At 48.1% G+C, this 13,518-nt stretch overlaps 1 protein-coding gene across 1 annotated transcript; it reads right to left on the reverse strand.

The window, feature by feature from the left end:
• Window positions 1-11,680: 11,680 nt before the first annotated feature.
• Window positions 11,681-13,395, reverse strand: LOC102904873 (U8 snoRNA-decapping enzyme-like). Its single transcript, XM_006983621.3, has 3 exons — window positions 13,151-13,395; window positions 12,786-13,055; window positions 11,681-11,988 (listed from the first exon to the last, which is right to left on the reverse strand). The coding sequence occupies exons 1-3, from the start codon at window positions 13,289-13,291 to the stop codon at window positions 11,794-11,796; spliced, it is 606 nt and encodes a 201-aa protein (XP_006983683.1). The 5' UTR covers window positions 13,292-13,395; the 3' UTR covers window positions 11,681-11,793.
• Between the last annotated feature and the right edge of the window lie 123 nt (window positions 13,396-13,518).

Here is a 13,518-nt window from a genome sequence, read left to right on the forward strand (position 1 = left end):
TTAAGATATTAATAGGAAAACTGAATGGCATATATGAGAATGTCCTGTACTAGTCTCCCAATTTTTCTGTGAATATAAATTGCCTAAAATTAAGTTTACTTTTGAAAAACCAGGAAGGCACATGTAGAAGACTGGTCAATGGAAGTTGACAGGTCAATTGACCTAGTTTCTGCCATAATTGAATACAAGGAGGAGTCAGATGCAAAGGCAGATCTCTTAACATGAAAGAGATTGAAGAGACGTATCAGTTGAAGCCAGTAAGGGAGAAATGATGAGATGCCCTAAACTTAGTAACAAGGCCTGAGGATGGAGGGGGCAGAGATGAAAAAAGCCAGACGACTTACAGCCTTGGGCCCACAAGCAAATAGACTCTTTATCCCTAAACTTATGTTGAAATCCTTGACTTAAGCCCCAGAATGATGGCCATGAAAGCACCATAACTGTCTGCGGACACCCCAACCAACCAAGGAGCAGCAAGTACCCTGCCTAGAGAAGCTGCTGTCCCCATGCATTCCTAGTGTCACAGGATCCTGCCTCTCTCAGTGACGTCTCAATGCAAGCAGAACTTTCTTTTACCAGCATAAATTTAAAAATGCTGAGTTCTAATTCTAGTGTACATTGCCAACTCTTACCTGGTAGCCCTGCTATTGGAAGTTCTGAGAACCTATCCCAGGACCTGGTCTTTTTTAATGGCTAACGTCTATATATCATGCATCCAATGCTTACTTATAGGAACAAAATTAACATTTCCAGTTTTAACAATCAACCTGTGATCATTAGGAGCCTGACCCCCAATGACCTAGGCCTCACACAGATATCTGGAGCCTAACCCCTAACAACTCAGAGAACCTTGTACAAATCACTGGGCTCAAGAAAAACCAACTAATGCAACTTGTTACTCAACAAGACAAGGAGAGGCCCCCCTGCCCACAGGGACTCGGGGATCTTGGCAGGAGGCCCGTGAGGATAAGGCCAAGTAACTTCCTCCTCAACAAATGAACAACCAAAATTGATTTTCCTCCTTCTGGAGACTGGGAAATCTCTAGTGTTTTGCTTCTGTGTGCTGTCAAAGAATTTCTAGGCCCTTTTATCAAGACACTCCCTGGTCCTGAGCAGTTGAGTTTAACAAAGCACTGGACTTGGACCATGTTTGGGTTCAAAACTGAACAAAAAATAATAATAGAGAACCTTGTGAACACTACTGTGAGAAATGTCACATGGAAGGTTGGTGACGTGGGTGGTAAAAGAATTCACCAAGACACCAACAAAGTAAGAATTTATTGAAATACACAGTAAAAAGGCAGCAGGTGAATGCCCAGAGGGGAGCCCTGCTGCTGAGAGGGAGCAAGAGGGTTTTTGTTTGTTTGTTTTTTGTTTGTTTTTAATAACAGTTGAGAGGGTGTGTTTAGGGAGAGGGTTACTCTGCCTTGTCCTCATGGCCTCTGTGATTGCTAAAGTTAGGTTTTAAGTTTAAGTTACTGTGCTTAAGAGATCTGTTTTAAAATGTCTCTAACCTGTAGGGCCCACTTGCCCAAGGACAGTTACACCTGTAGGGCCCACTTGCCCGAGGACAGATAACTTCCTGGGATGCTGGGGGCTGTTCATGTAAGATGACAAGCCATGCAATTTTACTTCTGTAAACAAGCTTGGTTGTTCCAACTGCACAGGAAGTATGCTTGGTCACAGGTAGGCAGGAGGTGAATAGGCAGGAGGTATATCAGGATGTTCCTTGTCCCTGATTGGACAAAGGTGGGAGGTACAGATAGCCATGTGGTTTTTGCCTTTATAAGTCCCCGACTAGTGTAGTTCACCATCATACCCTGGGAGTCCCAGGTATGATCCTGGCCTGTATTTAATGAAGTTGCCTCCCAGTTGGGCTCAGAAGTTGCGGCAGTGGTCTTACAGGACAGCCTCCAGCCTGGAACCATGTCCCAGTGGGCAGATGGCGCTCCCATTAATCTCGTTGAGTAACAAGGTTTACAATATTAGTTCTCTTGAGAGTTACCACTTGTGCAAAGTTTCCCGAATTAGGAGGGTTTAGGCTCCACAGATCTGTGTGAGGCATCATGGGTCACTAGGGGTCAGATTCCAAAAGGTCAAGGCCTGATTGCTAAAATGTGAGAAATGTTGCTTTTGCTCATTCATTACAAAAACATTTCATTCTGTATCTATAAATGGGGATCAGGTACTTGTTGTGTGAGAATAACTATTTTTTGAGGTAGGAGAGTAATGTGGTTACATTTTTAAGAATTCCTTGCCTTTTACAGCTATATACTGAAATATGTATGAACCACACACTAAAAATAATCCTCCAGGAGACAGAGGCTGAGGGTATGAATACAATTTTAGAAGCTGGATTTCTGGGGACCATTAAGGGCTTATTATGTTCTTTTCTTTCTTTCTTTCTTTCTTTTTTTATATAGTTTGATGTTTCCTATAGTAAAAAGTTAAAAGTAGAAAAATCTTTGGCTTCTCCTGAAGTTGAAGGTAAAGGTTATAATTTACATTTGAATGAAGTGTTTGCATTTCATAAAACCCTTTAGCAGACAGGCTCCCTCCTGGTCAAGGAACAGGAAGGGAAATGAGGCTCCAGTCTCACCTCATAAAGCTCCAAGACCAAGTCTAGAAGATGAAGGTGGCCAAAGATGGCCGACGCCTGCCACCTGCCTTCCCATGTCAGACCAACTCCCACAGTCCTCACTGGATTGTCCCCATGGGATTTAATGAAAAGCCAGTGTTGCCAACTACAGATTTAAAAAAAACAAAACAAAATATGAGGGGATAAGGGGGTGCTGCCAGAGAGAGCTAGAAGGACCTACAGTGTGTGTGTGTGTGTGTGTGTGTGTGTGTGTGTGTGTGTGTGTGTGTGTGTGTGTACACGCATAAGGGTACACGTGTGTGTGTGGATATGCATGCACATTTGTGTGTGTCTTGGTGGGAAGAAGTCAGAGAACATTCTTGGGTGTTATTCCTTAATCACTGCCCATTTTTCTTTGGAGAAGACAGAGTCTCTCATTGGTGTAAGACTTGCCAGGTCACCCCCAGGACTCACCTGTCTCCATCTCCCCAAGGCTGGAGTGATAGGTATGTGCCACCATGCCCGGCTTTTATGCCTGACTTTTAGGAATGGCACTCAGGCCCTTGTGCTTGCTAGGCAAGCATTGCAGCTGAACTAACCCTCGCTCCTGGAGGGACATTGTAATTGTTTCCAGTTTGGCCATGGTGGCAGAGATGGGACTTCCACTTGCCAGGGCTGACCTGGCTACAGCTGCTGCTGAGTGCCAGCTATGCCGATAGCAGAGGCCAACACCGAGCCCCAGATATGGCACCATTCTCCAGGATGACCAGCCACTGACCTGGTAGCAGGTTGGCTGCACTGGGCCACTTGCTTCATAGAAAGGACAATACTTTGTCCTTACTGGAATAGGTACTTATTCTGGCTATGGATTTGCCTTTCCTGCGTGTAATGATTCCGCCAAAAGTACCATCCATGGACTTACAGGATGCCTTATCCACAATCATGGTATTCCACACAGCATTGCTTCTGACCAAGGAACTCACTTCACAGCCAGAGAAGTGCAGCAGTGAACCAAGTCATGGAATCCATTGGACTCACCATGTTCCTCAATTCTGAAACCAATTTCTATCTTCGTTATGGTTTCTATTGATATGATGAAACACCATGACCAAAGACAAATTGGGGAGGAAGGGTTTATTTGGCTTACATATCCTGAATCACAGTCCCTGAGGGAAACCAAGGCAGGAACTCCAATTGGGTGGGAACCTGAAGGCAGGAGCTGATGCAGAGGCCATGGAAGGTTGTTGCTTACTGGCTTACTCCTCATGTCTTGCTAAGACTTTCTTATAGAATTCACAACCACCAGGCCAGGGTTGGCACCACCCACCCACAATGTGCTGGGTGCTCCCACCTCAATCAGTAATTTGAAAATGCTTGCCTACGGCCCAGTCTTACTAGGAAGTTTCTGGTTTCAGGTTCCCTCCTCTCAGATGACTCTGCCTTGTATCAAATTAACACAAACTAGCCAGTACAAGTCTATTATAGAGGCTATAAATAGCCCAAGTCTCTCATAAAAGCTAAGAGCAAGCAGATGTTCCCTCTCTGTCCCTCCAGGCCAGATTGGAGACTGATGAGGAACCCACGAATCAGATGCCCCCACCTCGGACGTTTTGTGGGTGGAAGTGGTCCACAGGCATGATCAAGAATTAATGGTGCAGTTGCTCAGGAGTGAGTTTCTAGTGATTTGGGGTGCACTCCTTGTCTCTCAAACACGAGATCAGTCAGCTCCCCTTCTCTCCTCTTAGTAGACCTTTGTCTCCATCCACACCCTGCAACTATTGCTGGGTGCCTGGGATGTTGTAACTCTATCAGCTGGGGCCTTCAGAAGCCCTAGAGGGAGGAGAATGTGAGGCTTGGAACAACATTCCTGCCTAGACCTTCCCGTTTGCATTTATAGCTCCTACGTATACTTGCGGAGCCCCATGTGGAGTTTGCCACACCAAGGGGAAGTCAAGGTCTTCGCCAGTGGTCCATGAAGATGGGTTGAGGTTGGGTCTGGGTGGCCCTGGTTCTGCTCCAGTGACCAGGGTGAACGCTAGACTTTGGAGAGGAATCTGGAATGTAGATTTCCTCCAGCCCAGGGGCTGGTGGTGGAGGAGCCTCCCTGTGTCTTTCATGTCCCGGGCGCTCCTTCACTCCCTCTTGTTTCTGAGTCTGAAAGTGAAGGAAGGCATACAAACCAGCAGGGGCCTGCTGGTAGTTTTCATCCTCCAATGGGGTCTCTGACAGACCAAGCCCACTACTTCGAGGAACGGGAACTGCCACACCGATGAAGCCAAGCAGATGGGCCCTGGAGGGCCTTGGGGGAGAGCTGTTTCTCTTCGTAGGCATTCTGTGGCCTGAAGGCCATGTGTGCCACAGCCCCTTTTCCCCTGCACTGCCAACACCTCTCTACCTCAGTCGTGTTAAACAAAACACTCCACTTTTTCTTCCCCTCTTCCGAAATGAGCCACACGCAGCATCTCTTCCACCCAGCCCAACTCTGATGCCCTCAGCAAACGTTATCAAGGGTGAAATGTTCCTATCCACTTTTGCTTCTCTGTTCACCAGACTATCTGGGGTGCAGGATTTAAATATCTCTGTGCAATAAATCTCCCTTCCTACTTCACTCCCACTAGCCCCTGTTTCACATAGCCTCCCTCAGCCCTCAGGTTCACTGGCAGGAGACTACCCTCCTTCCCCTCATGGTCCTGCCAGGAAGCAGCAGCTTCCTCTGACTCAGACCTGGAAACTGACAAGGCCTTGGGCTCAGGACAAAATGAAGTCTGAAAGCGATTTCTGAGAACAGGGAAAATGCGATGTTGAAAACTAGAAACTTCTTGCTGATTCTGCTGAGAGAGGCATCACTGTGTGTTAGCGTTGGGGGGGGGTAGGAGGGGTGAGGGGAGGGGGGTGTAGGAAGGGGGGTGACCAGGTCCCCTCTCCTCCCCAGGAAGGAGCAGCAGCAGCCTGTGCTGACAGTGCTGGCTGATCTGCCCAAAGCTAATGCCAAGTGCCCCCTCCATTAACCCTCTCCCCAGGAATCACAACCTCAAGCTTGAAATAAGGAGGCCCAGTGCTCAGCTGCAGGGCCTTGCTGCCAGGAGCAGGGCTGGAGGTTGGATGTGCTCCCATCTCCTTCCCTCCCCAGAGCACTGTGCTTGAGGGGGCCCAGGGAGTCCTGTGTGCTTTCCAGCCTGGCTGCCCGTCCCCCCCGCAGGATGGGAGTGGGTGAGAGGAGACATGCACAGTCCAGCCTGCCTCTCTCCCTCCTGCCAGGCGGGCAGGCACCTAGGACCAGGCCAGGGAAGTGTGTGATGGCTGATGGTGAAGGACTCCACTGCCTGGGAGGGATGCTTCATAGGCAGGGTAGGGGAATTACAGACACCTGCCCCTCACCAACACCAGAGAGCTCAGAAACAAAGTCAGTGTCACACAATTAAAAAGTGGAAATAAAGCTGGGCGGCAGTAGCACACGCCTTTAATCCCAGCACTCGGGAGGCAGAGCCAGGTGGATCTCTGTGAGTCTGAGACCAGCCTAGGCTACAGAGTGAGTTCCAGGAAAGGCGCAAAGCTACACAGAGAAACCCTGTCTTGAAAAATTAACCCCCCCCCCAAAAAAAAGTGGAAATATAACCTTGCATCATTACTAGAACATTTAACTCTACCACAGTAGAACATCATGGAACCTGGAAAAAAATCATGGGCAACCTCCAAGGATGGGCTCTGGATTCAATGTTCTGTGTAGAACCATAATCTGAGCTGGGGGCAGCTAGTGGTTTTATGTCCCTTGCCCAAGGATCCTTACCTTTTTCTCAGAAGTGACAGAGGTCCTGTAGTATCAACCTAGATGCAGTTGCAGTTGGCACAGGCTGGGGCCCTGGAGGGACACTCACACACACACACACACACACACACACACACACACACACACACACACACACACCTTCCCTTTGACTAGCCACCCGAGAGTTTCCAGATGACATGTAACCCTTAGATCTGGGTTAGATCGGGAAAGCAGACACAGCAATTGAAGCTTCTAGGCATGGACACCAGAGCTGCTTCTGACCACCTACCCCATTTTGGAAGGCCAAAAGCTGGGGCCCTGCTGGAATCCACATTACTCTTCCAGGGCTCTCCCCACCCTCCTTCCCTCAAGAGATCCTGCCCCGGGAGGGCATGTCTTGGTGTGGCCACTCTGCCCTCTGCTGCCAGGCTGGCTTTGTACCTCCTCTTGGTCACTGAGGATTTTGGCTGGTTCACATTACCTTGCCAACATGGGTCAGTTTCTGGCCTCATTATCCACTCGGCTGCTCATTTTCCTTCTGCCTCTTCATCCCTGAATCTAACACCTTTACAGCAATTCCCCGGGCTTTGGCCAGCCATGCTGTGTCCTCACATGGATCTGGACTCTCTAAGATCTTCTTCCTGGTTCTCTGTAACCAAACACTCCTCTTTTAAACCCACCTTCCACTATGCCCTCTCCATGCTCAACTGCCCACGTCATCAAGATCTCCAATTGCCAAGCTATGTCACAAAGTTTAGTGCTCTCTGTCCCCAAATTAGTGACGAGGAACTGGTGACTCTATCTTCCATCCTTATAATCTCTCCTGTGTATGACCTTTGAACTGACTTGCATTTCTCTGCCTCATATTTCCAGCAACCTAACTATTCCCACTCAGCTTCACTTCTTAAAGGTCCTGCTATTTCAAAACTACCTTAGTGAGGGTTAAGTCTCCAGAACACAAACTGTCAGTGGACAAACCCTCGCAAACAATTTCAGCCAACTTTACAAATGTTTCATGCAATTTTTATGCAATCAAATCACAATGTCAAATTTTGAATGCTTTCAACAAAATTCATGTTGAAAGGAATCCTCATGTGAGGTATTAAGAAGTAGGATCAGACTGGGCACAGTGGCACTCACATTTTATCCCAGCAGCTAGGAGGCAGAGGAAGACAGATCTCAGTGAGTTCGAGCCCAGCCTGGTGTTCATAGCAACTTTCAGGACAGCCAGGGCTACATAATGAGATCCTGTCTCAAAAAACCAGAGAGAGAGAATGAGGAGGAGAAGGAGAAGGGAGAGGAGGAGAGAGGAGGAGGAGGAGGAGGAGGAGGAGGAGGAGGATCAGGCAGGACTTTCTGAGGTCCTCCTAAATCAGGAGAGATTAATCTACTCATGGACTAATAGATTAATGAGCTCTTTGTCAAGCAGTGTTGTTCTGAAAAGACTGTCCCTGACATGGTTTCTCTGTCTCTCCCTGACATGCTTTGTACCACTCTGGAACATGACAGAAACCTTACAGGTAAGAATGTACCTACCAGATGCAAAGCACATATCCAAACCATGTTCTTAAACTTCCAGAACGGGGAGAGAAATAAGGATGCTTCCATTTGTCCTGTAGGCTCCAACACTGGCCCCCCAGTGGGGGGTGCTGCTTGGGTGGGTTATGGAACCTTTAAGGTGAGGCCTTGGTGGAGGACATATGTCACTGAGGGAGGGCTGGGAGAGTTTATACCTTGTCCCCTTTCTAGTTCATTCCCTTGGCTTCCTGTGTGATAAGATGTGACCAGCCAGCTTCCCACGCCAGCAGCGCTTGGCTATGCCTTCCTCACATTACGGAAGCCCAAACAGATTCCTCCTTCTGTAAGTTAGTTACTCTTGGTCATGATATTTATCACTGCAACAGAAAAGTTACTAATAAATAATCCAGCCAGTGCTACTCAATTACATCAACAATGTTGATGAGACTTACCCAGAAGTCTTTATCTAAATATAACATGAATGCCTAATAGTACAAAACCCGAGAAGCCTCTACCTTACTCACTGGTCTCTTCCCACAGTGATCAGTAAATCCTGCCAACACCAGCTCCACGACCTCCCTCCATACATACAATTTTGTCCATTTCTTCTGCCCTCTCCCTGGTCCAGGTCACCACCCTCTCCCATAGGAACTATGGGGGCAACTTACTTTGCCTCCTTGTTCTTTGAGGCCCTCCATATCCACATGTCACCAGGAAGAACTTCCTTGGAACATCACTAGGAAATTGCCCAGGCCTGTGTGGTCCTTGTCTTAGTCACTGTTCTATTGCTGTGATGAGACACCATGACCAGGGGAACTTTTGTAAAGGAAGCATTTAACTGGGGGATAGCTTATAGTTTCAGAAGGTTAGTTCATGATCATCATGGTAGGAAGCAGACAGGCATGGTGCTGAGCAGTAATGAGAACTTCACATCCTGATCTGCAGGCAAGAGAGAGGAGAGAGAGAGAGAGAGAGAGAGAGAGAGAGAGAGAGAGAGCCTGGATGATTTGGGCTTTTGAAACCTCAATGCTCATCCTCAGTGACACATCTCCTCTAAAAAGGCCATGCCTCCTCCGATAAGGCCACACCTCCTTATCCTTCTCAAACAGTTCCACTAACTTGGGACCAAGCATTTAAACATATGAGTCTATGGGGACCATTTTCATTCAAATTACCATAGTCATGTACCAAAGGGATCCTGCATAATTTTCTAACATTATCTTTGTTGTACCCAGAGTCCCCCAAAGACTACCAAGAGACCAAATCCAATGAAAAAGCAAAGAGTCTTTTTATTGTTTCGAGTTAACCCGGGTCTCTCTGTCCATCTGATGCAGCAACAGAGCAGCAGGAGAGACCCTGAGTAGCAATCCAGCAGGGTTTTGATAATGGTTAGGGTAGGGGATCTGGGGGAATTCCAACTCTATACAGTTCCAAGCTCAGAATTGGTGCTTACTTCAGGTTAGAGACGCTTGATTCGAACTTATTGGAGAGCTGCAGCTGCAAGGGAATTGCCATATCCTCTAGCAATCTATGTTATTGTATCTATTTTGCCAGCAGACCCATTTCCTCTGGTAGTTAGACTTCCCGTTTTTATCTGCAGGAAACCTATTCCCTCTGATAGCTATGGTATACAATATATAACAGCAGAAAACATCCCACAGGACATATCTGGTGCTTTGTTCATTATGCCAGTTATGTTGTATCATATCCTTTAAGGAAATGTCTGGTGTGCAGCTCCTAATTGTCCGGGTCTGGGGGCGAAGGGGCAGCACATCCTCCGGTGGGTTTTTCTTAGAACAATTTGTCCAAGGGCCTGCTGTCCCGTCTGACCCTTCTCTAAGATGGCTTCAACCCTGGCATCCTCTCAATCTTTATTACTGATATCTAATAATACTAGAATTTATCTACTTCTAGATCTTGCTCTAGTTATATCTGGCTACAGATCCTTTGCTAGTTCTCTGGCCCACCACTTACCCCATGTCCTAGTGAGGGTTTCCATTGTTGTGATGAAACACCATGACCAAGCAACTTGGGGAGGAAAGGGTTTCTTTGGCCTACACTTCTATATCGCTGTTCATCATGGACAGAAGTCAGAACAGGAAGTGAATGAAACAGAACAGGAAGCTGGAGGCAAGAGCTGATGCAGAGGCCATGGAGGGGTGCTGCTTAACTGGTTTGCTTCCATGGTTTGCTCAGCCTCCTTTCTTTTTCTTTCTTTCTTTCTTTCTTTCTTTCTTTCTTTCTTTCTTTCTTTCTTTCTTTCTTTCTTTCCTTCTTTTTTTTTTTTTTTGGTTTTCGAGACAAGGTTTCTCTGTGTAGCTTTGTACCTTTCCTGGAACTCACTCTGTAGCCCAGGCCGGCCTCAAACTCACAGAGATCCGCCTACCTCTGCCTCCTGAGTGCTGGGATTAAAGGTGAGTGCCACCACCACCCGGCTCTCAGCCTCCTTTCTTATAGAACTCAGGACCACAGACCCAGGCTGGGCCCTTCCCCCATCAACCACTGATTAAGAAAATGCCTTACATCTGGATCTTATGGAGGCATTTTCTCAGCTGAGGCTCCCTTCTCTCTGATGACTCTAGCTTATGTCAAGTTGATATAAAACTAGCCAGCACACCCCACCATCAACAAATGGCTTTCAATCTACTTACCCTTGAGTCTTGGCTGGCCTCAGACAGCTTGGAAAAGTTACACTGTTAATGTCCAAGGCCAGATCAGGGGCCTGAAAGTTTCCACCATGGTCTCCTGAAATATTCTCTGACAGCTTTGAATCACCATAAAGACCAAGAACCAGAAAAACACCATCCCTTCCAAACAAAAAGACAAAACATCCTAACCAAGTCTAAAGATGTGAAGATTTATGAATTGCTGAACAGAGGAAACTATTGTCCTAAGGAAGCTCAGCATCAACAAACAACAAACAAACACAACAAACAAAACAACCCCCCCTCACAATTCTAAAATGTCAGGAAAACAGCGCATGATTAAAGTAGCATTTTAACAGAGATTAACATGACTAAAACGCTTTCGAATCCTAGCGCTATGAAACACAATGTGTGACATCAAGATGAAGCAGGGCCATCTCAGTCCACTTCCTGTTGTTGACACAGAATACAGGGTAACCTAAAGAAGTCTGTTTGGGCCCATGGTTCTAGAGATTGCAAAGTCCAGAAGGAATGGCACCCCATTTCTGCTCAGCCCCAGGCCAGCAGCTCCTGCTGCATCAGCACATGCCAGGAAGCAATGGAGCAAGCAATCACGCCAGGAAGAGACACACACTTCTGGAAGTGTCTTCACTTTATACCAACTCACGCTGTGGAAACTCTTCATGGTCCAGGAGAACCACACGAATCCCTCTTTAGGAAAAATTGTACCATCCCTCAGTACCATGACGGTGGGAATGTCTAGGGGAAACTTTAAATAACTAAGTAAGCATGGCAAAGGCTGCCAGTCAGATACAATATAAACAAGACTATACCAAGAATTAAAGAAATGTGTTCATTGACACACGTTAGCCACACAAACGTTAACCATGCTCCTCCAGCGAACATGGAGCTGGATACTAGAAGACAGCCTTCCAGGAAAGGGAAGGACTCTCCGCTGCTTAGCAAGGAGGGGAGGGGATTACGGTTCCTGGTTAAAGGGGACATGAGGGGGAGTGGGCCAAGCCATGTGTCGTCACAGATTGGGCATGTCTAGGGCTCCCTGGGTCTGCGTGCACATGTCTAGGGAGGGACTCAAAATGGCCAGGCCCCTGCAAATGGCTGTGGACTTTTGTCTCTGATGCTATAGGGCAAGGTCCTCTGTTCAAAACACACTGCACAGCATATCTGCCTTTTATTCTGGTATTAGCAGTCATCTCTCAGGCCTGGAAAAGGCTCTCCCCAGCCCTCCTGCTACCCAACGTCCCCATCTCAGAATCTAGTCAGCCCTAAGATCTGCTTCCGTGGAGCAAAATTCGTTCCTTGAGGATTGAGACAGTTTCAGGAGTCAGAATCCCCATGTCCTGGAGGGTTTCCAGTAGCTGATTCCTGGAAGCACCAATGAAGGAATTCCCTAGGAAGGCAGGCAAGCCTCCCACGCCGTCATGCAAGGTATACAGGGGCACACGCACCAGGCCCAAGACCTGTGAAGGGGAGGAAACAGGACAAGGCATGGTTCTCACTACGGCAAGCTTTCTAGGGCAGACACCACTGCAGAACAAGTCCCAAGGCTCCATACTTCAGAGAGGCCCAGGGGGCCTAACCCTGTACAGGCAGTGGCCCTCAAGACATTCGGTGTCCATCTCCAGGCTAATCCTTCCTACAGCACTTTCCTGTGGCCTGAGTCCAGGCATGGCAGATGCAGGCACAGTCCTGCACATCAGCAGTTCCATGCCAGCTGTGTAGGCCTCGCTGGGGAACTCAAGACAACTGCAAATTCACAGGCCTTCTTAAGAAGGGTTGTGGGAGGGAAGTCTAGAAATCGCTTTCTCACTAGGGAACTGCCAGTGTGAATTTAGTAGTCACTTTCTCTACACCTCTCCTCCCCATGAGTTTGATACTTGCCAGAATTGGGGAATCACTTCCATGTATACACCCATTCCCCTACCCCCCCTGGGCCCAAAGTCAAATTACTATTGTAGCGTCATGCCTGACCAAGTTATCATACTTGGGTGAGTGTGTTCTAGAAAAATCTCTGCAGAGGCCAGTCGTGTGTGTGTGTGTGTGTGTGTGTGTGTGTGTGTGTGTGTGTGTGTGTGTAAAACTTTCATAGGCGAACACACTAGCAATGTTATCCAGCCTGGAGATGTTCAGGCTTTGGACTAGTCCTGGACACTTGTAAGGGCTCAAAATCTAAAGACCAAGACTTCCCAAGGGGCCTTTCCTTGGAAAGGGACCACAGAGAAGAGAGGTGGGGTAAGAGGTTCCAGGCTGGTCCCACCTCCAGCCCATAGTCCTTGGCTAGAGGTGCCTTGGCTTCCACGTCCTGGAGCTGCTCTAGGGTCAGACACTTGACGTAGAAGTGGGCCACCACGTTTGATTTGGCATCTTTGAGGGAGCTTCGGTAGTCAGTGTGTTCCACGCGGAAACTGGACACGCCCTCACCCAGCCTCTTCAGCAGTTCCTTAGCCAGCCCGTCCTCTAGGCTGGGGCTGTGATCATCCACAAAACCACCAGGGAAGCCCAGTCGCCCATCAAAGCGCATGTACATCTGGGAGAGGAGGGAGTGGGGATTAGCTGGGAGATGATGGAAAGGTGGCTCCTGGGAAGGGCACAAGAGCCAGGACAGAAGTGACCATTCCTCACCAGCACAGCATAGCGGAGTGGGATGCGGCCCCCAAAGAGCACCTTTGGATTGGGTGCATACAGCATCACGTAACAAAGATGTCGCCAGGGGGCGCCCAGGGCCAGGGCTTCCGCCAGTTCTACCTTATTGCATGTGGCCATGGATCTTTGCTTTCGTCCACTCACGTGGTTCGGCAGGAGGGTCTCATCCCAGACCACCAATGACTGCGGGGTCCCTGAGCAGAATGAGAGACATTCTCAATGAGTGCTGGCTTTGCTTGGGGAACGACAGCCAATCAAGCTGGGGCTTTTAGGCCAGGCAGTACAGAAGGCCCTCGGGAAAGCTGAAAGCTTCCTCGGGGTTGGACCCTGGATCAGGGTGTGGCTAA

This window comes from Peromyscus maniculatus, chromosome 7 (genome assembly GCF_049852395.1).
Source record: "Peromyscus maniculatus bairdii isolate BWxNUB_F1_BW_parent chromosome 7, HU_Pman_BW_mat_3.1, whole genome shotgun sequence".
In the NCBI taxonomy this organism is placed as follows: Eukaryota; Metazoa; Chordata; class Mammalia; order Rodentia; family Cricetidae; genus Peromyscus; species Peromyscus maniculatus.

Coding starts and splice junctions, on each gene's coding strand:
- LOC102904873 (XM_006983621.3), bottom strand. CDS start 13,291: ATGGCCACATGCAATAAGGTAGAACTGGCGGAAGCCCTGGCCCTGGGC. Junction 13,056..13,150: donor CACTCCGCTATGCTGTGCTG/GTGAGGAATGGT, acceptor CTCCTCTCCCAG/ATGTACATGCGCTTTGATGG. Junction 11,989..12,785: donor CCAAGGACTATGGGCTGGAG/GTGGGACCAGCC, acceptor TCCCCTTCACAG/GTCTTGGGCCTGGTGCGTGT.